At 47.8% G+C, this 26,946-nt stretch overlaps 1 protein-coding gene across 1 annotated transcript; it reads right to left on the bottom strand.

Moving 5' to 3' along the window:
* Positions 1-839: 839 nt before the first annotated feature.
* On the bottom strand, positions 840-5,724 carry gbx2 (gastrulation brain homeobox 2). The gene is made up of 2 exons (XM_003215144.4): positions 4,693-5,724; positions 840-2,714 (listed from the first exon to the last, which is right to left on the bottom strand). Exons 1-2 carry the CDS (start codon positions 5,204-5,206, stop codon positions 2,134-2,136), a joined length of 1,095 nt encoding a protein of 364 aa, XP_003215192.3. The 5' UTR covers positions 5,207-5,724; the 3' UTR covers positions 840-2,133.
* Positions 5,725-26,946: the final 21,222 nt, after the last annotated feature.

Below are 26,946 nucleotides of genomic sequence, written 5' to 3'. Positions count from 1 at the left end.
AAGCTCCAGTCCTTCGGGTTCCCCTCGCCCCCTTTTTTTCAGGGAGCAGAGCCTTTTCCTCCCCATCCTCTTCCTCCTCCACACTTTGAGACCTGAACGCGGCCCTTCTTCTCAGTCCCTTTTCTCTCCATACCCAGCCCTTCTCCGCCGGATCTACTGCATTATATGGTCAAATAGTAAAGCTAAAGCTTTTCCCTTGACATTCACTCCAGTCGTGTCCGACTCTGGAGGTTGCTGCTCATCTCTTTTTCTAAGCCGAAGAACCATGTGGACGGCATGACTGCATTGAGCGCCGTTATAGGGTCAATGTAGACCCATATCATGCAGTTCCCACGGCCTTCAATCCCCACAGAGTCGCACTGTCTCAGCCTCAAGGGCAAAACCCCTGTCAAACAGATCAATCGCAGAGAAACAAACCTTTGGCTCGCTATAAATCGCAAACGGCTACAACAAACACAGTATTGACACCGACTCCCCTCGCGCCGGTGGGAATAGTAAAAGCCGTGTCCCGCGTGGAATGCCCCGGATTATTCCTTCGCGGGATTGGGCCCTTTAAACCCGACCCCTGGCCTGTCTCTTTCGCCTGGGATGAGGCATTTGTGTTGCTTTTGCTCAGGTAAAACCCCTCTCTCTCTTCCTTCGGATTTTACTCCCGTCCTCCTCTTCCTTCGGGAGTTTCCTGACCTGAAAACTCCGCTTTTTTTCTGCTTCCAAGGCCCATTCCCGAACGCGATGCGCTTCCAAACCGCCCCAACTCTTAGTCCGGACCCGCGCCTGTCCCCCTCCTCTCTCTCTCTTGCGCCCCGAATTGGTAGTCACTCCAACCCTTTTTTCGTTGGTCTCTTTTTCAGCTTTTTATTATTATTATTATTCACAACATCACTGTGTTTCGTTCCAGTTTCTCATAACTTAAGGAAAAAGGGGGAGAAAAAGGTCAGCTACATTGGAAATAAATTAATCCAACACAATCGGTGTGTATGGGAAGGAAGGGCGAAGGGAGGAAGGAAGGGAAGGAGAGAGAACCGCACATTTCCGAAACATAAAACAAGGCAGGCAGGCAAGCGTCGGGAAGGGGACTCCAATCTAATAGAAAGCCGGGCTTTTTCCTTATATATAAAAAAATAGAAAGATGGAGGCAAAGCGGGGGGAGAGGAAGAGGGGGGATGGATGGATGCCCCTGAAGTCTCTCGGAGGAGGAAGAAAAGAAAGGAGGGGAGGAAGGGGCACGGGAGAAAGGGAGAAGTAGCAGCAGCACCAACTGAACTGGGGCTTCTTTCTTCTCGATTTCTCTCTCCAAGGGGAAAAAAAGGGCGACGCAAGAGCCGCTCCGGGTCTCGTTGTGGAGAGAAAAAGCGGGGTATAAACAAACACAATAATAATTGGGTTTTTGTGAGTTTTCTCCGGACAGTATGGCCGTGTTCCAGAAGCATTCTCTCCTGACGTTTTCGCCCGCATTTATGGCAGGCATCCTCAGAGGCTGTGAGGTATATTGGAGACTAAGAAAGGGAGGTTTATATACCTCAGAACCTCTGAGGATGCCTGTTATAGATGCAGGCGAAACGTCGGGAGAGAATGCTTCTGGAACATGGCATTCTCTCCTGACGTTTTGCCCACATCTATGGCAAGCATCCTCCGAGGTTGCGAGGTATATTGGAAACTAAGATAGGGAGGTTTATATGGCCTCCAACAGACAAGAATTCTTTCTTCCACAGATATATAAACCTCTCTTGATTCTATGATCCCTCGCTTAGTTTCCAATATACTGTAGCTCACAACCTCTGAGGATGCCTGCCATAGATGTGGGCGAAACGTCAGGAGAGTGTGCTTCTGCAACACGGCCATACAGCCCGGAAAATTCACAGCAACGCAGCGATTTGGACAACACAATCATAATAATGCTAAAAGGTAGTGGGAGGGAGGGGACTGTCAGTCCTGGGCAGCGGGGAAGAGGCGCCTCCTTTGGTCCTGTCTCACAGTCAAAAGGCCGCAGCTGGGATCCAGCCTTCCACGTACATACATACATACATACATTTTCAATATATCTCTATATATATATCTATATATCTACAAAGTCCGGGCAGTCTGCTCAAGGGGGGGGGGGCTGCTGCCCTGGGCCGGGGTCTCCCTCCCCCCTCAGGGCCGGGCCTGCTCGAGCTGCTGGTGCTGGCTGCGGATGGCGAAGCGGCTGACGTGGACGGGGATGGGCACGACGATCTTGGGGTTGCGCGAAGGCTCCCCGGTCTTGGAGTTGGCGTTGCCGGCCTTGACGCGCTTCCACTTGGCGCGCCGGTTCTGGAACCAGATCTTGACCTGGACCTCGCTGAGCTTGAGCGCATGCGCGATCTGCGAGCGCTCCGTCAGCGAGAGGTACTTCTTGCAGTGGAACTCCTTCTCCAGCTCCAGCAGCTGCTCGCTGGTGAAGGCCGTCCGGCGGCGGCGGTTCTTGCCCGTCGAGGAGGACGACGAGGTGGGGCCGCCCCCGCCCCCTCCGTGGGCCCCGTGCGGCGAGGGGCCGCCTTCCTCCAGGCCCAGCCCGGGGCCTTCCTCCTCCTTGGACGCCGACGCCGCCGACGCCCCGTTGTCGTCGGAGCTGTAGTCCAGGTCGCTGTCCATGGAGAAACTCTCCTCCTTGGAGCCCTTGGCCTCCTCCTCCAGCGCCAGCGCCGCCGCCTTGGCCTCCTCCTTCCCTCCGGCAGGGAGGCCCCGCACCGCGCCTGGAAACCAAGAAGCGGGGAAAGGGGAAAGGAAGGAAGGAAGGAGGGAACACAGCAAAGGGTCACTTCTCCCCTCGTACAAACACCCAGGTGCTTCTCCCTCCGCGCCTCCCAAGAACCACAGGCTGCACTTTCTGGGGAGAAAGGCGTTTGTTTTGGAAGTTCCCCCTGAACTTCCAAAACAGCCTAAAATCCGGAAATGTGGGGCAGCGCGTGCCTGATCTGTGATGGGGACCCCCCCCCCCCCCCCGCCCACACACACAAAGCCAATTCCTATGGCTAACAGAGGAACCTAAATATGTGAATTGATGACTGGATCTTCACTGACCTATATCTCAGGAGCTGCTGCTGATCCCAGATTATTTGCCAGTGTAGACCAGGCATGGGCAAACTTCGGCCCTCAAGGTGTTTTGGACTTCAACTCCCACCATTCCTAACAGTCCTTCCCTTTTCAACGGTTGAAGGGGAAAAGGAAAGGGCCTGAGGCTGTTAGGAATGGTGGGATTTGAAGTCCAAAACAGCTGGAGTTTGCCCATGCCTGGTCTAGACTCAGAGTCCAATTCTGGATACTGATACGGAACTTGATACTGGGATAAACGGGCACAAAAGGGCCCAGCGGAGCTTCTAGAAGGTGGTGGAAGAGGGTTGTGGCCCCCTTGCAGGGCGCTGCCCGGTCCCCAAATGGAGAAGAGTGGGGCAGAAGGAACGAGGAAGCAGCGCCACCGACGGGCTTTGCTCCGGCACACAACACACTCTGTGGCCGGGCTGTATGGCCATGTTCCAGAAGTATTCTCTCCAGAAGAATACTTCTGGAACGTGGCCATAAAACCCGGAACACACTCTGTTTACATGGGGCCTGAGCTCGGGAATGTCCCACAGCCCTCATCCCATCCGGGCCCTCTCTTCCCATTGGCCTAACGGTCTGCCTTGGGGCAACCTTTCATAGACTCAGATACTTCACAGATCAATGAGATGGGCCCAAACTATCAAAATGAAGTTCAACAGGGACAAATGCAAGATACTCCACTTAGGCAGAAAAAAGTGAAATACAAGGATACAGAATGGGGGCGCCTGGCTCGACAGCAGAACCTGTGAAAAAGACCTTGGGGTCCTCGTGAACATGGGGAACAAGTTAGACATTGAGTCAACAATGTCATGCAGCAGCTAAAAAAGCCAATGGGGTTTTGGCCCGCATAGATAAGAGTCTAGTGTCTAGATTCAGGGAAGTCATGCTTCCTCTCTATTCTGCCTTGGTCAGACCACACCTGGAATCACACTAAGTCCAATTCTGGGCACCACAGTTGAAGGGAGATGTTGACAAGCTGGAAAGTGTCCAGAGGAGGGCAACTAAAATGATCAGGGGTCTGGAGAACAAGCCCTGTGAGGAGCGGCTGAAAGAGCTAGGCATGATTAGCCAGCAGAAGAGAAGGCTGAGAGGAGACATGATGAGGGCCATGTATAAATATGTGAGGGGGAATCATAGGGAGGAGGGAGCAGGCTTGTTTTCTGCTGCTCTGAAGATTAAGGCGTGGAACTACAGGAAAGGAGATTTCACCTGAACATGAGGAAGAACTTCCTGTGAGAGATAGCTGCTCAGCAGTGGAACTCTCTGCCCCTATATGTGGTGGAGGCTCCTTCTTTGGAGGCTTTTAAGCTGAGGCTGGATGGCCTCCTTTGAATACAGTTTTTCTGCTTCTTGGCAGGGAGTTGGACTGGGTGGCCCATGAGGTCTCTTCCAACTCATAAAATAAGAGAGTTGGAAGAGACTACACGGGCCATCTAGACCAACCCCCTGCTGTGGAGAAAAAGCACAAAGTACCCCTATGAGATGGCCATTGGGACCCCCTCCCTCATCTCCTGACTGATATTTATAAAGAAGACCAACCTTGTTTTTACAGTTAGATAACATTGAAAGTTTAGATGTTGGCCTAGGACAATTGCATGGGTTTTTCATCCCTGAGAGCGACCCCGCACTCACCGAGAGAGGCCTGCAGCGCCTCGGAGGCGGCGGCGAAGGCGAGCAGGGAGCCCTCCTTGGCCAGGAAGGCCTTGGTGCCGTCGTCGCCCTCGCCCTGCCCGCCGCCGGCCTTCTCGAAGGGCCCGGGGGCGAACTTGCGGGCGGCGTCCTGGTGCTGCTGCTGCTGCGGGTGCTGCGGGGCGGCGGCGGTGGCGAAGGCGGGGAGGGCGGCCATGAGGCTGGAGGTGAGCGCCATGCCCTGCGCCAGGCTGGAGCAGAAGCCCGAGGGCAGGCCGGGCAGCGCGTGCGAGGGGGGCGGCGGCGGAGGGGGCGGCGGAGGCGGGGGCGGCGGAGGGGGCGGCAGCACCACGGGCCGGTAGGGCATGAACATGGGGTACCCGGTGTAGACGAAGTGGCCCGGCGAGGGCGGCGGGGGGCTCCCGATCAGAGAGTCTATGCTGAAGGCGGTGGCGGCGGCGCTGCTTCCCAGAGGGCGCGGCATCATCATGAGCGACGGTGGGAAGGCTGCACTCATAGAGGCGGCGGAGAGGAGACCGAGCGAGCGAGCGAGCGAGCGAGAGAGAGGCGTCAGGGCCCGGCGGCGGGCGAAGAAGAAGGCGAGGAAGAGGAGCGGGTCGTCGGCGCCGGGGCTCCCTCTCCGCCGCGGCCCGGAGGCATCGGGGCGGGCTGTCCTGCGCCTGGATCGGGATCTGGATCCGGCCCCGCGCGCGCCGCCTCCTCCTCCTCTTCTCCGCGTGGCCTGCCGCCCTCCGTGGCGTCTCCTCTTGCCTGGCTGCTGCCTTCTTTCCTCCCTTCCTCGGCTGCTGGGCTGCCTGGCTCCCCTCTCTCTTCCCTTCTCCTCTCCTCTCCGCTCCTTCCCTCCCTCCTCCCGGGCGCCGGCTGGACCTTTGAATCGCGCTCCTCTTTCTCATTCACGTTTTGCCAGCCTCGGAAGCTTCCCGCGGCCACGTGGGCGCCTCCCTCCTTCGCCATTGGCCCCGCGGAGAGGGGGAGGGGCCTGGCGCGCGCTCCAGGAGGAGGAGGAGGGGGCTGGCGCCCGCCCCTCCCTCTTCCCCCCCTCTCCCCCCCCTTTCCTTCTTGGTCTTCCTTCCTTCCGTCCCCCGGGGACTGGACGCACAGGCGGGCGGGCGGGTTGGGTGTGCAAGGGCGACGTCCAAGCCTAGCCCCGTCTTCTCACTGGGGTCTCCCCCCCCCCCCATAATTTCGACATGTCCAACATTCTTTCCCTGTCGGGGTCTCCCTCCTAAGGAAGTGGATGGACTCTCTGAGTAAAAAAACAAAACAAACTCGGCCCACTTCTTTCCTTGAGTGTTGCTTGGTGGCTTGCGTGTCCCCATCTCCATTTCCCCGTTCTCACAGGCTTAGAATCATAGAGGAAGAGGCCTCCTGGACCAGGCAAGCCCACTCTGCGAAGAAGCAGGAAAATCAATGCACCCGGACAGATGGCCATCCAGCCTCTGCTTAAAAGCCTCCTAAGAAGGAGCCTCCACCACACTCCGAGGCAGAGAGTTCCACTGCTGAACAGCTTTCGGAGTGAGGAAATCCTTCCTAATGTTCGGGTACAATCTCCTGTGTTTCCTGTAGTTTGAAGCTGTTGTTCCCGTCCTAATCTTTAGGGCAGCGCCCTCCTCCCCGTGATTCCCATCCCGGGATCTGGAAGAGTGGGAGTGTGTGGGACTGGGGCCAGCCCACGGGCCTGGGGGACTTTATTCTTTCCCCCAAAGGAGGCGCTCACACGGAGGCATAGAGGGACGAGGCCCCGTTTGGAGAGGGCGGCGACCCCACCCGTGGAGCGTGGAAGCCTCCCCTTTGAGGACGGGAGGAGGCGTCTGCTAACAAGATAACGATCAGAAATAAAAGGGGGAGGGGGTTGCTACATGGGTAATGGGGATTTCTTTACTCCACAGTTAATTGGAAAATAAAGGCTGGGTCGATATTTATGAAAGCATCGATCTAGCCTTTCTTCTCTCCTTCTCTCCTAGATTCATAGAAGCCTAGAGTTGGAAGAGACCTCGTGGACCATCCAGCCCAACCCCTTTATGCCAAGAAGCAGGAGAATCACATTCAAAGCACCCCAACAGATGGCCATCCAGCCTCTGCTTAAAAGCCTCCAAAGAAGGAGCCTCCACCACACTTGGGGGCAGAGAGTTCCACTGCTGAACATCCCTCTCTCATAGTAAGGAAGTTCTTCCAAATGTTCAGGTGGAATCTCCTTTCCTGTAGTTTGAAGCCGTTGTTCTGCGTCCTAGTCTCCAGGGCAGCAAAAAACAAACTTGCTCCCTCCTCCCTATGACTTCCCCTCACATGGCCCTCATCATGTCTTCTCTTCTTCTTCTCTCTCTCTCTTCCCAATCTTTACTCCTATCTCCTGATTCCTATCTTCTCACGGATGCCTTAGCCCCCCCCCCCTTCCCAAAGTGCCTCCATGTGATCTCTGGGGGTGTCCCCGCGAGGGCTTTCACACCCAGCAAACGTGTTTGAGAGATAAAAACACTTCTCTGGAGCGACAAAGCGACCGGGTGCTGCTCTGGGATGGCTATTTATCGTGTCAGAAGCGAACTGAGGGTACAATTGTAATATATTTAAAACAGAAGCAATGTTTAAAACTTGGCATTATACTAAATGTCCTTTGAATAGTAGCTGGCCCCTTGGATTGCTTCTGGTGTTGCTATTAGAAGGTCCTCCATAGTGCGTGTGGCAGAGCTCAGACTGCCCTGTAGTAGTAGGTGGTCTGTGGTTTGCTCTTCTCCATACTTGCATGTCGTGGACTCCACTTTGTGGCCCCATTTCTTAAGGTTGGCATTGCATCTCGTGATGCCAGAGCGCAGTCTGTTCAGCGCCTTTCAAGTTGCTCAGTCTTCTGTTTGCCCAGGAGAGAGCTTCTCATCGGGTATTAGCCATTGATTGAGGTTCCGGGTTTTAGCCTGCCACTTTTGGACTCTTGCTTGCTGAGGTGTTCCTGCAAGTATGTTGGCTGGCGTGCTGGCTGATATCAGAACAGGGGATGGGCCGGAAATGTCACTGTTTTGGTCTTTCATTGGCTGAAGGCAGTCGGGTGTCATTCCGTTCCCATGGTGGGTCGTGAGATGGGACCCTTAGCGAGCCTCTCTGCAATTGTGGACTCACTCTCCCCAACCCCTCGATACCTCCCTTCTTGAAGTTGTTTTCTTCGCCTCCCGAGAGATCGTTCTGTTTATTTATTTATTTTCTTTTATTCCTTATGGTCGTCACCTCCAGTGCTTGTTATCGGAAGAACTAACTTCGAGAAAGGTCTGACCGGGTTTTTTTTTGCAGTCCGGGGTTGTCGTTAATAATAATACTAACTAATACTACTACTACTACTACTACTACTAATAATAATAATAATAATAATAATAATAATAATAATAATGGCATCCTAATGTTTGGACCGAAATCGCCTTCCAAACTCTCCGCAGTGATGAGAGATGGGCAATTCGTCCAAAGCCCCTCTTTCGCCTGTCTTCCAGTCCACTCCCACGAGAGATTTATGGCCCGGGGGAAGAAAGGCATCTAGGCAGCGAAGGGAGGCGAGAGAGGGAGAAAGAAAGGAGGGAGAGAAGGAGTGGGCCTGCTTAGCTTCTGCGGATCGCGGTAAGAGTTCTGGTGAGGCAGTCCCGTGTGCTGGCAAGACTGAGACTTGAAGGTTGGTTTGCTGACCTGAGGATTGCCTATTCGAATCCAATGGGGGAGCGCGGATGAGCTCCCTCTGTCAGCTCCAGCTGCACGCGGGGACATAAGAGAAGCCTCCCACAAGGATGGTAAAAACATCAAAACATCTGGGAACGTCGTAGCAGACGGCCAATTCTCTCACACCAAAAGCGACTTGCGGTTTCTCAAGTCGCTCCTGACACACAAAAAGCAGATTTGGTGGCCCTGAGGCTCCGCTCCCACTCGTGTCGAAGGAGTTTCCCTTGGGTCGTCTAGCCCGGACCAGGCTTCCATCTAAGAGCCCCCCCCCCCCGCGCGCCTCTTCTTCCATCACACTCACAGACAGAGCGTTGTTAATTAGCGTTAATTCCCGGGGTCTTTGAAGGGGGCCGGATCGCTCCATCATCGAGGCAGCTCTTGGCGGCTGCGAGTGATGCCGCTTGAGTGGCCTCGGCGGCGAAAGGGAAGCCTGTCCGCGTCCAAGTGGCTTTGAAAGGGGCCCGGAGGAGGAGGAGGAAGAGGAGGAGGAGGAGGCGCACAAAGGGCCTCTTGTGCGGGAGGGAGCGCTTCAGGGAAGCCCCACGCCGCCAGGCCAGGCCTTGAGGGACACACTCATTTGGGGGCCAGCAAAAGAAGGAGGGAGAAAAGGCGGCGGAGGAGCAGCTTCGCCTGCCTGCCTCTTGCGCTAAAGGAGTGTGTTCCTCAGGCGCTGGGGAATGAGAGAGAGAGCCCTTTATTGGCCCTGCTAACTACTTTATTCACGCTAAAAAGAAAATAATAATAATAATAATGTCACAAAGTCATTCAGGCCCAGGGCGGGTCTGAAAAGGGACCCAGCCGCCTTCTCCCCCACTCCTTTTTAAAAAAGAGGGCCAGGCCTCTCCTGTTTGGGCTTTTCAAAGGGCTTCTTTTCCAACAGGACGCCTCTCTCTGTCTCTCTCTCTCTCTCTTCCCGGGACAAAAGGAGAGGGAAGGAAGGAGGGGGGCAGGCCCTCCAAACTTGTAAACCGAATGTCAAGGGAACTTTTCCAACCCCATAAATAATGATAAAGGAGGGGGAAACCTGGCGAAAAGGCAAACCCATTCAATTAATAAGAGATTCCCAAGCAAAGAAGCGAAGTGGGCGATGAAAAGATTGGGAAAGAATGGGAGGGGAAGGCCATTTTGCAAAGGAAAGAAAAGAAAGGAGGAATTGACTTGCAGGCTTCCAGTCTGGAAGGGGGGCTGTTTTAAGAAGTAAATAAATAAAGGGGGAAGGTTTTTTCTCCCCTCAGGAGAAAAAAAACATAGAAAGTGGATGGAAGGAAGATGATTATAGTGTTTATTTATACCCTGTTTTATCTCTCCACAAGGAAACTCGGGCACCTTTTACACTGCCAGATAAAATCCAGACTTTCTGGTTTTAACTGGATTATATAGCAGTGGAAACTCATATGATTCAGTTCAAGGCAAATGATGTGGATTATCTGCTTTGATAATCTGGATTTTATTTGGCAGTGCTGAAGGGAACTCAAAGCGGATAATTTGTCTGAAAGAGGAGCAAGAAGGTTGTCTGGTCATGGCCGGAATCACAGGGTTGTTGTGTGTTTTCCGGGCTGTATGGCCATGTTCCAGAAGCATTCTCTCCTGAGGTTTCACCCCCGTCTAATTGTAGGCATCCTCGGAGGTTGTGAGATATATTGGAAACTAAGCAAGGGTGGTTTACATATCTGTGGAAGGTCCAGGGTGGGAGAAAGAACTCTTGTCCGTTGGAGGCCATATAAACCTCCCATGTTTAGTTTCCAATATACCTCACAACCTCTGAGGATGCCTGCCATAGATGTGGGCGAAACGTCGGGAGAGAATGCTTCTGGAACATGACCAGACAGTCCGGAAAATTCACAGCAACCCAGTTGTCTGGTTATTTTAAACTTGTTTTAGTTGCAGGGCGACCGAAGACTCTTTTTTTTGTTTTGTTTTTGGCGATAGTGAGTCTCCACAGCAGACCTTTCGGCTCTTCCAAGCGAGCAGTTGACACTTTATATGCAGCGTGTTTGAAAAGAATGCCCTATTCACCATTTAAATTAAGTGGTGAATAGGGAGTTCTTTTTCAAACACCCTGTATAATATCAGTGCTGTGGCTGGGTTTCCAAACTCTGCCACATTTCGAGCCGGCTTGGCTTGGTGCTTCTCTGCGAGAGAGAGAGAAGGGAAAACAAGCCAGCGCCATCCTCCTCCTCCTCCTGCTGCTCGGCTTCGTCTCTTTCTTAAATTTGAGCCGGGCTTGCTCTCCTCTTCGGCGCCTGGCTAATGGCTGGGGTGGAGTCGCCAGGGAACAGCTGAGGGAGTGACCAGGGCGAGTAATGGATCACCTTCCTTCCTTCCCTTTCTCCCTCCCTCTCCCTCACACAGCCGTTCTCCCTTTTAATGTTCTTTTTCAACGTGACTGACATGACAACAACGACGGCGACGAGGAGGAGAAGGAGGAAGAGGAAGAGATTCACAACGAACCCCGAAAAGATTTAGACACAAGCCGGGTTTCGGACCCGAGTCGTTGCTTCATTCGAGACCCTTTGTCTGTTCATCTCTGACGCGGGAAGCATCCCAGGATAGACGGAGGAGAAGGAATAGTTTTCATGACAGGCACAAACACACACAGAGAGAGGGATACGAAGTGGAAACTTCCCGCCTGAGGCTGTGGAGACGGGGACGGAAGGCGCTGAGGAAGAAGCGAGAGAGGGATGATGATGACCCAAACCCAGGGCTGTAGCCAAGGGGGTGTAGGGGTTCACCCCCCGAAAATTTTCAGTTTTTTTTAAAAAAACCCTGATTTAGTCATGAATTTTAACTGGTTAACCCAATCCCCCTGAGTGTCCACTGAAGTTTATCTGTCTTGAGTGTCCACTGAAGTTTTTCGATGGAGCCTGATTTCGAAATTATTTTGCATTATGGAACTACTCTTCATGATTCTCTAAAAAAAGTTTAAATCCCCCCTCTGAATTTTTTTTCTGGCTACGGACCTGCTCAAATTGCCCCACTTTACGGCCCCACCTGTCCTCAATCCCCGTCCCCCCACCCCCCACAAAGCCGTCTTGAAGAGGCGTCCAGTCTCCCAATTCCGTCTCTTTGAGGGGCCTAAGAGCCCTTCTCATATCCACTCAGGACGAGCTGAGGTAGCGGAGGAAGGGGTGGCTGTCCATAAACGTGGGAACAGCATCCCCAAACCACTCCAAGCTCCCTATTTTTCCTGCTCAGGACAAGGCGAGCCGGGAGCGGGAGGAAGGAGGCATTTGACTTGAACGCCAAGGACAAGGGACGGGAGGAACCACCCGAGCTCCCTCCTCCTTGGCGGGCTGCCTCGTGGGCTCTCGCGTGGCTTTGCGAGGAGCCCCTTCCCTCGCCCTGGCTGGAGGGCAAGGAAGGGGGGCTCTTTGGGCGGGAGGCGAAAGGCCCCGGACTCCCCCCTTGAGCCCTCCAGGAGCCCCGCCGCCCCTTTCTTAAAGCGACGGCCTCACTTTCTCTCTCACTCCCTACACAGATGTGTTGGAAAGAGAGGAAGACCTCTGCACTAAGTGCATGGTCGTGTCTCATTCTAGGGGGGCTCTTATTCTTATTATGTTTATTTATACCCTAATTTTCTTTCCGTAAAGAGACTCAAAGCGGCTTTGGCTCCCCAGCCAGATTCACCCAAGCGACAGGAGAAGGGAAAAAGCAGCAATGGGAGGGACTTGTGCTTTTGATACCCGGGATTCTTTATTACAAAATGACGGGAAGAGGTTTTTTTTTTCCGTGTCAGGAGCAACTTGAGTCGCTTCTGGAGTGAGAGAATTGGCGCCCAGGGGACGCCCGGATGTTTTGATGTTTTTTTTTACCATCCTTGTGGGAGGCTTCTCTCATGTCCCCGCATGGAGCTGGAGCTGATAGAGGGAGCTCTCCCCGGTGGGATTCGAACCTGGCAGCCTTCAGGTCAGCAACCCAACCTTCAAGTCACTTAGTCCACTACGCCATCTGGGGGCTCCAACGGGAAGAGATGTTTTTGGGGAACTAAAGAACGGGGCAGATGTCTGAGGGGAGGGGAGGGGAGCAGACACTGAACTCCAATTTCGAGAATCCCAGAGTGGGAAGAGATCATCCCATGGGACCATCCAGTCCAACCCCATTCATTCTGTCAGACGGGAAAAGCAGAAGCGAAGAAGAGGGGGGACTATCTGCTTCTCCCAATTTTATTTATTTGTTTTTTTTATTTGCTCTATTTCTACCCCGCCTTTCCCTACCCGGAAGGGGACTCAAGGCGGCTTACATGGAGGCAGTTATTCAATGCCTTAAAACATATAATACAGATGTTAAAATTAAATTACATTAAAAACTGACATTATTAAACGTTTAAAAACATTACAGTTAAAATCACACCATGCATAATCATAATCCAGGCCTTTCCATAGTTAAGTTCATACTTTCAAGATCTGTTATTGCACTGCTCTATTCACTAAAAGCACGATCCCACAGTCAAGTGTTTATCTTCTAAAGGCTAAGAGGGAGGGGCTGATCTAATATCATTGGGAAGGGAGTGCCATAGCCGAGGGGCCAACACTGAGAAGGCCCTGTCTCTCCTCCCAGCCTGCGAGAGGGGTGGACCTAGAGCAGGGCCTCCCCCCCCCCCCAGACTTTGGACAGGTCAGCTGGGCCAGAGCCGTTCATGGCTTTATAGGCTAAAGCCAGCACTTTGAATTGTGCTTGGTAGCAGACTGGCAGCCAGTGGAGCTGGCCTAACAGAGGAGTTGGATGCTCCCTGTGTACACTATATTGTCAACCCCAAAATAAGACTGACCCTGAAAATAAGCCCTATTTGAAAAGTAAGGCCTTTTAAAGTTCATTTAAAAAGTCAATTTGGAAAAATAAGACTGCCCCTGAAAACAAGCCCTCAATGCATCTTTTGAAGCAAAAATTAATGTCTTATTTTGGGGGAAACAGGGTAACAAGGCCTTTCCCTTTCGACCAGAAGGGAGACAAGAGTCTGGACTCGCCAGGCCTTTAGAGGAGACTATTTGGGGGAAACAGGGTAGCGAGGCCCATTCCTTTCGACTAGAAGAGGCACAAGAGCCTCGACTAGGCCCAGGCCTTTCGGGGAGAATTGCTTCCCCTCTTTCCCTCCTCGTCCGAAAGACTGACTGGAGGGAAAAGCACGTCTGTGGAGAAAGAAGGGAGACGGAAGAAGTCCAAGTCCTCCTCCTCCTCCTCCGAGAAACCTCTTTTCCTCAGAGAAGCCTTGCCCGGGAATGAGGGGCTTCGCCTGGTCTTGGGAAAAGTATTTCCCCCGCAAAGGCACAACAAATAGATCTCCTGAGGTGGCGCTTGAGAATTCCCGCCCTTTCTTTGCCTTCCCTCCAAGGAGCTGCTTCTCCCTCAGGGAAAAGCAGCAAATGTTCCCCGCGGCAAAACGTTTGGTGCCGTTTCCTTTATCCTCCGAGATCAATGTGGTTTGAGGAACCACCACGTCTTGGGGAACACTCTGGAGTCCGGCTCTCCTGGTTTAAGATATGGAGTAAATCAAGGCCTCTCCCTTGCTTGGTGGTCCTTGAGAGAGGAGACCAGCGCGCCCAAATTAGAACATGAATGGTCTTGACTTCTCTGAGGCTGAAACTCCTGCGGCACATTTACATGAGAAGGGTGACAAAGATGTTTATTGGTTACATCACGGAGTCAGGGGGGTGGAAGCAGCACTGCTGGGACTGCAAAAAAAAAAGAAAAAAAAGAAAGGCAATTCCACGGAGTTGTCGCAGGCTTTCATGGCTGGAATCTCTGGGTTGTTGTGAGTTTTCCGGGCTGTATGGCTATGCTACAGAGGCATTCTCTCCCGGACATTTCGCCCACATCTGTTGCAGGCATTCTCAGAGGTTGTGAGTGAGAATGCTTCTGGAACATGGCCATACAGCCTGGAAAACTCACAGCAACCCAATTGTTTGGAGTTTCCCACATCACTGTAGTGCTTGGTTGCATTATTTTCTTCTTTAATGACAGTAGAAATCCTTAGAAAGCTAGTTTCACGTTTCTGGGCATATTTCATGCTTTTCTTGTTTAGGAAAAAATAAGAAAGAAAGGACAGGCTCGGAAACGGAAGGGAAAGAGGAAAAAGGAGAGCCCCCTCCTCTAAATCTAGGCAGTGCCAGGGTGAAATGGGCAGGTCGAGCCGAGTTTTTGCTCCGTTTAGCTGCTCCCAAAACTGGTTTCGAAAGGCTGCCATCCTACCAGGGCTCTGGGAGAAATAAAGGTTTTTTTCCCTCAGCATCGTCGGGTCTCTGCTCCCATATTTCCAGCTCAGATGAGAGTGGCAAGTTGTGGGATGAGCCCAGGGATATTTTTGGAGAAGGTGCCCATTCTGCTAGCTGGCTCTGTTAGTCAACAGAGAGATTTGTAGGTCTTTCAGAGACAGGCGGATTTATGGGTCCAGCCAGGGAAGTGACTTACGTCGCTGTTGCTAACAGATTTATAATGACATTTATGGAGGGAAGTCCATCCCAACTGCTCCAGGAAGTCATCACCCCAGTAGGCTCTCACTTGCTGTCTTTAAAAAAAACTATTTGCGGACATTTGGCTCATTTGAAATCTTTTAAATTTCCGCCACAGCTGACAGCACTTCAGTAGTTTTTTATGTTGATTTTTTATGTTATGTAATTTTTGCCGCTTTTAACCATTGTACGCTGCTTTGAAGGAACCCCATGGCGCAGCGGTTTGAATCCGGGGAGTGGGGTGAGCTCCCGCTGTTAGCCCCAGCTTCTGCCAACCTAGCAGTTCAAAAACATGCAAATGTGAGAAGATCAATAGTTACTGCTCCAGCGGGAAGGTAACCCCGCTCCCTGCAGTTATACTGGCCATATGACCTAGGGGATGTCTACGGACAAAGCCGGCTCTTGGCTTAGAAATGGAGATGAGCACCAACCCCCCCAGAGTCGGGCACGACTAGACTTAATGCCAAGGGGAAAACCTTTGCCTTAACCTACGCCTTTTTGAATCCCACCCATGAGAGAAAAGCAGAATATAAATAAATAAATAAATAAATAATAGTAGTACATCTGGTGAAATGAGCATTCGCCTGTGAGATCTTGTGCCACAACAAATCTGCCTGTAAAATGCCACAAAGCTCTTTTCTCTTTCTGCCATAATGGGAAGGACAGAGAAAGGGAAGAATTGGGGACATCACTGCAGAGTATTCGATGAGAAAAAAGTATAGGCGATGTATGGTTTGACCGCCTGATCCTACTAGTCGAGGATGTTCAGGTAAGTGTAAAAAGAAAAAAATGTTGTCATAAACTTCACCTGTAAAGCCAGCGGTGGCGCAGTGGATTAAACCCTTGTGCCGGCAGGACTGATGACTGGAAGGTTGGGTTGCTGACCTGAAGGTTGTCGGTTGGGGGAGGGGGCGTGAATGAGCTCCTTCGATCAGCTCCAGCTCCATGCAGAGACATGAGATAAGCTTCCCACAAGGATGGTAAAATCATCAAAACGTCAGTGGGCAACCCCCTTGGGCAACGCCTAGGACAGCCAATTTTCTCATACCAGAAACGACTTGCAGTTTCTCAAGTCGCTCCTGACACGAAAAATAAAAACCTGTGAAAAAGTCCTCTTCTAAGAAGGCGGGGTGGCAGAGCCCAAAAGGCTTCCCCCTCGGAGGGAGCAACAGGTCAAGAATGCAACATCCCCTCGGCTTTTTTGTTGTTTCACTTAAAGGGAGATGGACAGGAGGGGATTGTGTTCTCTCCGCCAGCCCTGCCTGCCACAATCACTAAGAGGCATGGATGTGGAAATTAGGGTGTGAACTGCATCTTCATTTACCAAATGCTCCGTGGCATTAGTCTTTGAAGGGATGATGCCTGTTGATTGATAGCTTTATTGTGCTGTTAACATTAAGGACAGTGCTTCGGTTTGGATTATGCGAGTGCTACTTAGCGAGCGGGGTTCGGGAGCGGTGATGGATCGGTGGGACGGCGAGCATATGGAGCAGCCCGGGCAGGCAGGCAGGCGGGCAGGCAGGTTGGGGCATCTGGAGGGGCTCGCCACGGCCACTTCCAGCCCACCGCTCCTCCCCGCCCCACGGGGGCCTCGTAGGGCTTGGTTTTGGGTGTGCTGATGTGCCAAGGATAATCAGAGAATTAAAACATTAGTCTGGGATCCAGCTAAAGAGAAAGCAAGGATGGACCTAATCCAGAGGGGGGTGGGGGTGGGGTGCAACATGGAATCGGGATCCCATCACTGGGTGTCTTTAGCCCAAAAGAAGGCAACACAAGTCCGGCAAAACTGTAGATGGTGTCATTTTATTTTTTGTTTGTTTTAGGAAATCCACTACAATTGGTTCAACACTAAAAGTTGTCTAAGGACATCAAAAATAAACATACAGTATTAGAAAGCAGGTGAGATTTTTTAAAGATAGACAGATTACAAATGAAATGAAATAATTATTTCAATATGGAAGATGTAAGATATCCCTCTCTTAAAGGAGGGAATCAGTAGAACTGAGTGAGGCAAGTGAGGAGTGTGTTAAACCCTTGAGCTGGCACGACTGATGACTTGAAGGTTGGGTTGCTGACCTGAAGGTTGTGCAACCTGAAGAGTGTGGATGAGCTCCTTCTATCAGCCAGCCCCATGTGGGGATATGAGAGAAGCCTACCACAAGGATGGTAAAAACATCAAAACATTTGGGCATCCCCTGGGAAACATCCTTGCAGACGGCCAATTCTCTCACATCCAAAGCAACTTTCTTTTGCTCCTGACACACACAAAAATGTGAGGCAAGTGAGCACAGAAGGTGGAGATCTAGGGCTTTACTGACAAATTAAAAATGAACAAATTACTGAGTCCAGATGGCTGACACATGAGAACTCAGATGGTAAACATATTTTGTAAGACAAATTGCTGGTTTCCCCACAAAATATTCACCTTGTCCATAAATTTGCTCCCTGTACCAGAGGACTGGAAAATAGTCAATGACATTAAAAACAAAGAAGGGATCCAGGATATGTTGGTGCAATCACTGTGCACGTTTATACTGAGTAAAGTAATTCGAAGTACTAACTATCAAGCACAGAGGAAAGCAGCACCAGTTTAAAAGAAAAGAAGTCCAGAAGTGGGTGCAAAGGAAATTATAGAGCGATTAGCTTAAAATGCATTGTCCCAAGTGAACTGTTGCAAAAAGTTATGAATATTCTGGATGACAAGCTTTGCTGAAGAATAATCAGCACAGCTTTCTCAGCTCCGCTTGTTATATGTCCTCAACAGGCGTGTGGGTATGGGTGATTTCATAGCTATAGTATATGAACTTTCGCAATGTTTGGTCAGATCCTTTATCAAAGCAATCATGGGAAGAGAAAAGAAGTCTCTTTTTGAGAAAAGGAGCTAAAGGAGTGAAAAGACAATTTTTTCACTGAAGGGAAGACAGAAATGGGATATCCCAAGGGTTTTGTACTCAGGGATCTTTGTACTGGGATTTGTCTTTCTAAACTCATAGAGTTGGAAGAGAATCTAAGGGAGGCCTAGTCCAACCTCATTCTGCTATGTAGGAAAACATAATCAAAGCACTCCTGACAGATGGTCATCCAATATCTGTTTAAAAACTTCCAAAGAAGAGGACTCCACCACACTTCACATTTCACTGCTGAATTGCTCTTGCTGTCTTCCTAATGTGTAGGTGGAGTTCCTTTCCCTGCAATTTGAATATATTGCTCTGTGCCCTTGTCTCTGGATCAGCAGAAAACAAACTTGATCCATTTTAAAAAAATACATCCTTTCAAATATTTAAACATATCCCCCTTCAACCTTCTCTTCTCTGATCTAAATATACCCATCTCCCTAAACCTTTCCTCATAAGGTCCTACAGACCTTTGACCATTTTGGTCACTCTCCTCTGTACACCTTCCAGCTTGCCTATTTCCTTCTTGAATTGTGGTGTCCAGAATTGGACACAGTGTTATTCTAGGTGAGGTCTGACCAAAGCAGAAAAGAGGGGCACCATGACTTCCTTTGATCTAGACACTATACTCCTATTGATGCAGCCCAAAATCCCATTGGCGTTTAAAGCTACGACATCACAATATTGACTCATGTACTGCCTGTGGTTTACTAAGACTTCAAGATCTCTTTAACATGTACTGTTTTCAAGCCAGGTCTCACCCATTCTCTATTGGTGCATTTAATGTTTTTATACATAAGTGTAGTATCTTACATTTCTTTCTGTTGAAATTCATTTTGTTAATGTTGGGTTATCTAGCAATCATGCATGCATTTTCAATGTGGGATGGTTTGTGTAATTAGTTTTGTTTGTTGCTTAGTAACCTGAAGCCAAAGCTGCATTCCAGAGTTGATGGCACCATTTTAGGGGTTTTGCATGTGATGTAGGAAATGGGAGTATCCTTTCTGGAGACATACAGGAAGTTACATATGCCTCTAGAATTTGGGGCACAAAAGAAGAGACTTTATTTTGTTCTCTCTCTTCACCTCTTCCTGCCTCTTCTTGCTCTTCCTCTTTTTGGCTCTTCATCCAGCCATGCTGCCTGATGTTACTTCTTGTTAAGAGATCTGTAGTATCCTGAACTGTATTCTTTTGGAACGAAGATGTTTTTACCTGTATGACCACCATCATACAAGATTGTGAGTAAACATATTTTTACTATTTTACTTTTGATGTCTCTGATGTTTATTTTATGCACATGACTCTTTTAAATGGAATGGGAGGCTGACTATTTTGTTTTTTCTCACCTGTGCTCACATAAACCCCTAAACTTCTGTATTTTGTTACTCTGCACCAATATCTAACCATATTGGTATCAAAATCCTAACAGGTTATGAATATATTCCTAATAGTTAATTTTGGTCCAGCTCTCCAATCTGTTAAGGTAGTTTTGAATTGTAATCTTATCTTATCTGGGGTATTATTTAGCCCTCCTATTTGGCAATTTGATAAGCAGAATATTATATTTTGCCACATCCACAGCACTCCCTTCATCTGCCAACCTTCTAACTCTGTTGTTACTTTGTTCATAAATAAAAATAAGAAATTAAGGGGCTGAACATTGAACAAGTTTATCTATGAGAAAAAACCGACATTTGGATTATTCTATTCCCACTACCCCCACCTCAGTACAAATAAGAGTGTAACATGGGGGAGGCATACACAATTATGCATCAATGAGGAAAAAGAGAGATGTAAGTTTTCTCTTATCTCCATAATATCAAAAACTACAATTACCTAGTAAAACTGGTGGAGGTTTAGGATAAAATGCATAGAAAAACATTTTAGAGAAAATATGGAATTTGCTATCACAAGATGCAGTGGTAATTATCAGCCTGGATTTCCGTTTAAGGAGCTACATTAGTAGAGTCTATCAGTGGTCATGAATGTTGTATGCCACCTACAGGTTCAAAGGCAGTATGCCACTATATACTATTTATCAGGAAACATGGACTGCCACATTCAGAGGGGTCATCACCTTGCGGTCAAAAAAGCCAAATTAACTTTGGAATGTGAAACATATGGATGCTGTTGGATGACACAGATAGTGAACGCCCTGAGCATAGGACTGCTATTATTGCAAGGGAGCTGAGGCGCTTTAGCAATGATATAGCAGCCCTCCAAGAAACCAGAAGAGCAGGAGAGACAGCTGAAGGAATTAAAAGGAGGCTACACCTTCTTCTGGAAGGGACTGTCTGAACAAAAATAACGAATACATGGAGTCGGCTTTGCTATCAGAAATGACCTGGTGAAGCATCTATCTGAAGCACTCATTGGCATTACCGAATGACTCTCATCCCTCTGAATTAATCTTGCTAAAAACCAGCAAGCAATTATCATAACTGGTGTCTATGCATCAACACTAGATGCCAATGAAGACTTCAAGGAAAAATTCTACTGTTAGCTGGATATCATCCTATCTGAGATACCTAAAGAGGACAGAATCATCTTCCTGGGTGATTTTATTGCAAGAGTTGGGTGAGGATTCGACCTGGGGCTAGAGACTATAAAGAAAGACAGGGTTGAAAACAGCAACCTGAATGGCATCCTACTTCTCACCAAATATGAGGAACACAACCTTGCCATCATCAACACACAGAAAAATAAGTTTAAGACATCATGGAAGGACCCCCGGTCAAAGCACTGACACCTCTTAGACTATATAATAGGCTTGCTCAAATAATTCGTTTTCCCCGTTTACCGTTATTGATTCGTTATTTTCGTTTGTTTTGAAGCAATATCGAACCTTGGTTGTCCACACGCCTGGATATCGCGGTTTCGAACCGCGATTGGCCGTTTTCCGTTATGGCGCCTTTTTTTTCGTTTTTAAAAAATGCTTTGGCAAATCATCCAAACTTGTTTAAGTCCACTGGGGCAATCTAGCGTGTTGTTTGCACCTTGTAGCCAATCAGAGAGCACGTTTAACCAGGGGGAGGGGCTGGTAGGACGTCCTGAGCGTGCACACGCCTCGTGGCTCAGTCGCACTGGGAATTTTGGAGAGGGTGGAAGGGAGATTTTGGTGCAGGCACTGGCAGGCAGGAAAGATTGCTGCGTCACAGCATGGCTGTGTGAAGACCGGGAGAAAAGGTGGGGTGGCTGGCTGAGTTTGGGTGGTGTGTGTTAGTTGGGTCTTTCTTTTTCTTTTGTTTTTGCAAAGGGCTGTCCTGTGGGTGTTTTTTTCCTGGCGCAGCAATTTTTCTGCTGCGCCATTTTTCCTCTTGCGGGCGGGGTGGGCTTTCTCCTTTCTTTTTTCCACGCAAAAGTGTTTTTGGAAACAAGGGATCCGAGCCAGGGACGCTTCCTGATAATCCTAAGCCAAGTTTGGGAAAGAGTTGCATATCCCATACTTCCCTGTACAAAATACAACTCCTTTTGAGGAAAGAAGAGGGGGTGCCTTTGTCCCTTCACCGCTCTCAAACACAAGCGGGGCTGCTTGTGTCTCAGCCAGGGACGCTTTCTGATAATCCTAAGCCAAGTTTGGGAAAGAGTTGCATATCCCATACTTCCCTGTACAAAATACAACTCCTTTTGGGGAAAGAAGGGGGGGTGCCTTTGTTTCTTCACCGCTCTCAAACACAAGCGGGGCTACTTGTGTCTCAGCCAGGGACGCTTTCTGATAATCCTAAGCCAAGTTTGGGAAAGAGTTGCATATCCCATACTTCCCTGTACAAAATACAACTTCTTTTGGGGAAAGAAGGGGGGGTGCCTTTGTCCCTTCACCGCTCTCAAACACAAGCGGGGCTGCTTGTGTCTCAGCCGGGGACGCTTCCTGATAATCCTAAGCCAAGTTTGGGAAAGAGTTGCATATCCCATACTTCCCTGTACAAAATACAACTCCTTTTGGGGAAAGAAGGGGGGGTGCCTTTGTCCCTTCACCGCTCTCAAACACAAGCGGGGCTGCTTGTGTCTCAGCCGGGGACGCTTCCTGATAATCCTAAGCCAAGTTTGGGAAAGAGTTGCATATCCCATACTTCCCTGTACAAAATACAACTCCTTTTGGGGAAAGAAGGGGGTGCCTTTGTCCCTTCACCGCTCTCAAACACAAGCGGGGCTGCTTGTGTCTCAGCCGGGGACGCTTCCTGATAATCCTAAGCCAAGTTTGGGAAAGAGTTGCATATCCCATACTTCCCTGTACAAAATACAACTCCTTTTGGGGAAAGAAGGGGGGGTGCCTTTGTCCCTTCACCGCTCTCAAACACAAGCGGGGCTGCTTGTGTCTCAGCCGGGGACTACACCAATTTAACAAAGTTTCAGCCACAAAAACAAAGTTTCTGAAGTAGAGCAATGACTTTCACAGTAAAGACAACCCAATTTAACAGGAAATAAGACTTTCAAACCAGGAACAGATTTCTGCAATTATTAAAAAATGGTTTATTATAAAAGCTATGAAAATTTGCCAAAAATCAGAGGATAAGGGAAACGTTCCACATTTTGGTGAGCTATCAGTGTTAAATGTGTTCTACCACTGTACCAAGTTTGAAGAAGATCACTCAAAAAATGAGGGCGGGAGAGCCCCCTAAGTCCCCCCCCTTCGGGCTGTTTTTGGGCCACCGCGCATGCGCGTCCGCCATTAACAAATTAATTTCGAAAATAACGAATTTTCGTTAATTTCAAAAAATTTTGGGGGCCAAATTCGTTATTAGCAACAAAAACGAAAAAATGCCCCCTCTAGTTTTGAAACGAGTTTAGAATCAAATTTTTCATGGATCGATCAAGCCTACTATATAATTATGCATGCCGGAGTCCTCCACAATATAGTTTTCACAAGAACCATGACAAGAACTGATGATTGCTGGATAGATCACCAATTAATTTGATCCATGATGGCCATCAAGATCATATCAAAATGTAGACTTTCAGGAAGAAAGGTAAGGTATAAAATGAACACCTAAGCCTTTCCGGAGCCCTCTTAATGATCCTTCTCTAAACAACAGGAACACCCTGAAAATGTTGAGGCACATTGGAATAAATTGAATACCTCTATTATTACAACGTGTGAACAAGCCATTGGATACCAAACTAAGAAACATCAATTCTGATTTGATGACAATGATAATGAGATCCAATATTTAACTGGTAAGAAAAGGAAAGCTTTCCAAATATGGCAAAGAGACATCAACTCTGATGCTAAGAAAAGGATCCACGTTAGTGCAAATGCTGAGGTCTAAAGTAGTACCAGAGAACTTTAGAACACCTGATGGACAAAAAAGCTTCAGAAAATCAACTTTGCAAATATCCACAATATATGCAGATTCATTAAAGCCGCAAAGGCCATTTATGACCCAACAAATCATGCCATACGCTGTCTATGTTCATCAGATGGAATCAAACTTCTAAAGAACAAAAAATCAATTGCACTACATTGGAAAGAACACTGCCATGACTTCCTTAACCACAGTTCCAATGTAATGAAGAGGTTTTCTCAGAAATCTTGCAACAATAAACCAGGGATGAGCTTGCAGCACTGCTTACTTTGGAGGAAGTCAGCAAAACCCTCAACCAAGTAAAAATCAACAAAGCCCGGTAGGTTGAAGGTGGGTCTGAGCTGACACAACATCTCCACAAGCTCATTGAAAAATTGTAGGTGACTGAGATGATCCCAGCAGACTTCAAGGATACCATTGTCATCACTCTTTTCAAAAAGGAGAAAGAACAGACTGTGGAAACTACCGAGGTATCTACCTTTTATCCTCCACCAGAAAAACCCTCTCAAGAATCTTCGCAAACCTCCTTCTCTCTATCTCAGAAGACATCCTCCTAGAATCCCAGAATGGCTTCCACCCCTCCAGAGGAACAATGGATATGGTCTTTACTACATGACAGCTCCAAGAAAAATACAGGGAAAATTGGATGCCCTGATGAATTTGCAACTCCTCCATGGTGACATGATGGCAACAGTGTTGGACAGCAATGGCTTCTAAAGTGATCCATTTAGGGTGGGATCAGCTGTCAAACAGGGATCTGTTATTGCCCTGATTTTATTTTCTGTCTTCATAGCTATGATTCTACACCTTGTTGAAGCTTCCTACTGGTGTGAAAATTACATATTGGACAGATGTCAAGTTCTTTAACCTCAGCAGGCCAAAAGCCAAAACCAAAGTCACAACAACTTCTGTTAAAGAACTACAATATGCTGATGATAATGTAGTCTGTGCTCATTCTGATAAAGACCTACAAGCCAATGTAAACACCTTTGCAAAAGCATGTGAAAAAGTTGGATTTTAACTGAAAACATTAAGAAAACCAAAGTGCTCTACCAGGAGGCATCAGTGAATCTTTTTGCAATGCCAGAAATTGTTGGGGGAATCTGAGCTGTTAGACTCAAAATAAATTTCCTTTGGGGTGATTCCACCATAAATATAGCAGAGTACTAGAAGTGAACTTCATAACCAGCAGAAATTTACGTGTGGTGAGCCGGGATAAGCTTCCATTCAACAGGATGGTTTAGGATTGCAGAGTCAGAATTTTAGGTTCAAAAATATTTATTGAAGTTACAGAAATCCATTCTAGATAGCGAAAGTCTTGGAGCTAACTAGCTTACTAAAACTCATCTTCTAAGAAAGGTAAAAAGTCAAAAATATCCACACAGCTACATTTTGCCTAGAGAGTGGCGAAATGTGTCCTTACTTGAAGGAAGAAAAGGCAGAAGAAACCATGGAGGATGGCCTCATGGCCAAGCCCAGGGCAATAAAGAAACCTTTTAAAAAGGAAGTTACCTAACAGAGATTCCATTGCTACATCTTCAAAGAGGGAGGAGATAGTGGCAAGGAGGAAGAGCAAAGACAAAGCCCTCTCTAAGAAAGCATGCATAGGAAGGAGGGGGGAGGAATCCCTCACTCTAATCCTATCTCTAGTCTAGTTACTCATTGAGAACTGGAGACTTGATGACATAAAAGACTTGTGCAGTCCAGGGATGAAGCCCAACAGAAATAAAGCCTATTGTCCTTCCAACTCTGTTGTACTCCTGTGAAATATGGAATGTCTATAAATGTCACTCTCAACTTCTGGAACAATTACATCAGTGCTGGCACCAAAAAAAAAAAATCCTTCATATCTCTTGGGAAGACAGGTGGACAAATGCCAGCATTCTGGAAGAAGTAAAGTCTGCCAGAAGCAATGATTCTCCTCCATCAACTTTGCCTTCACGTTGTCCGAATGCCCAATCACCATCTCCCAAAGCTGTCATTTTACTCTCAGCTCAAGAACAGAAAATGGAATGTTGGTGGACAGCAAAAGAGATTTATAGATGGACTTAAAGTTAACCTTAAAAATGTGGAATAAACACCGAGAACTGATTGGAGGTCAGCTGTTCCCAACAGTGCTGTGGATCTTGAAGAGGCACGAATAGAGGGTGAATGGGAGAAATGTGCCAAGAGGAAGGAAAGTCAAGCAAACCCTTGTTCAGACCACCTTCCATCTGGAAATTTATCTCATTATGAAAGATCATGCAGATCCAAAATAAGCCTCTACAGTCACTTATGGAGTCACCACTAAGACTCTACTACTGAAAGAGTCATGCATAGCAACGAGTGATCACCTATGATGATGATAGTCATCACAGTCCAACAAAAAAAAAATCCTTGGTGTTTTAGTTTTTAGGCCTGTTCCTGGGGTTATTTGAGGTTCAGATAATTGCATAGGATAGATTGCATCAGCTCTAGTTTCTTAGATATGGGTTATCATGGTTTTCTATGGGTGAGCAGATGTCAACTGGTAGATGGCATATGTTCTCAAAAGCCAGAGCTGATAGAGAAAAAATGGTAATATTTTTGGCATCAGCAGGTCACATATACTTAGAAATAGGCATCAAAATGTGCATTGGCCAGTCATTCCACTATATTGCTAAAAAGGAACAATCCTTTCTTAACAGTGCTAAAAGCAAATGTAGTATTTTGTGATTTCCTTCAGCAATATTAAGCAAACTATCTGATTTCAATCTTCATAGTTATGGTTTTTAAAGGATGTCTTGGTGGATAAGAAATAGCAGTGAAACATGTGCTGTGGGAAAGAGGTACAGTTAGATAAGTGCATTTCAAGAATCCAGTTATGCCAATGTAAAGAATAGCCCTTTTAATGGTTTTTCACCTGAAAAGTGCAAAACAAGGAAATTTATTTATTTATTTGCTACATTTATATCTCACTGTTCTCACCCCAAAGGGGACTCAGAGTGGCTTACAAATTATATGTACATACAATATATTATATTAGTAACATAGCACAATATTAGCATTATATATTACTATACTGTACTATATATTAATTTCAATCTACAAATTTGCTTTCCAGTAGGAACTCTAACAAGCCTAAAAACTTGAAGCATTTCCCTCTTCAGAATAGGTGTTTAAAGCAAAAAAGCAAAAACAACTTACCATAAGATATCTTATGGTTCAGAGCTTCAGTTTGTCACAGTGTGTTTGAGATAATTCTAAACCAACTTTAAAAGTTCAATTCAATTTTCACATTTGTAGTTCAAAAGACTGTACATCACCCCTTAATAGCCTTTTTTCATTCAAGTCATAAATCTAAAGTAATTTCTCAATTCTAACCAATTTTATTTGTTCTAATTTTAGATCAGTGGTTCCCAACCTTTTTTAACCAGGGCCTACTTAACTTTACCAAGGCCCACTTTGACCAGGGACCACTTTGACCAGGGACCACCTTGACCAGGGACCACTTTCAACATTAGTACTAAAAGGGTTACAATTCAGTTTTTGGTCAACTTTAGATTCGGTTTGGTTATTTGAGGTGCTGATTCAGAAAACTGAATTGGATAGACCACATCAGCTCTAGTTTCTGAAACAGAACATATGCAACCCAGTAGTCACCATCTGCTCGTCCACAGAAAACCATATTTAATAATATAGAGCTGGTGTGGTCTATCCAATGCAATGGTCAGTTCTGCGGAAAAGAGCAGAAGTAAAATTAATAAAATAAATAAAGAGGAAGGAGATTAGTGGACCGGATTTTCACTCATGTGGCTCTCTGTTGGGCCAGGCCCACAAGTTGAGAACTACTGTTTTAGATGGTGGCATTAAATATCATGAATGGATTACTGTCAATCAGTAGAAAATACAATAAAAGTGAAACAAAAAGGGACTTATTGGTAA

This window comes from Anolis carolinensis, chromosome 1 (assembly GCF_035594765.1).
Source record: "Anolis carolinensis isolate JA03-04 chromosome 1, rAnoCar3.1.pri, whole genome shotgun sequence".
NCBI classification, from domain to species: domain Eukaryota; kingdom Metazoa; phylum Chordata; class Lepidosauria; order Squamata; family Dactyloidae; genus Anolis; species Anolis carolinensis.
The sequence above is the reverse complement of the archived record's forward strand: the minus strand, read 5'-3'. Positions and strand labels throughout refer to the sequence as shown.

Coding starts and splice junctions, on each gene's coding strand:
- gbx2 (XM_003215144.4), bottom strand. CDS start 5,206: ATGAGTGCAGCCTTCCCACCGTCGCTCATGATGATGCCGCGCCCTCTG. Junction 2,715..4,692: donor GGCGCTGCAGGCCTCTCTCG/GTGAGTGCGGGG, acceptor CTTGGTTTCCAG/GCGCGGTGCGGGGCCTCCCT.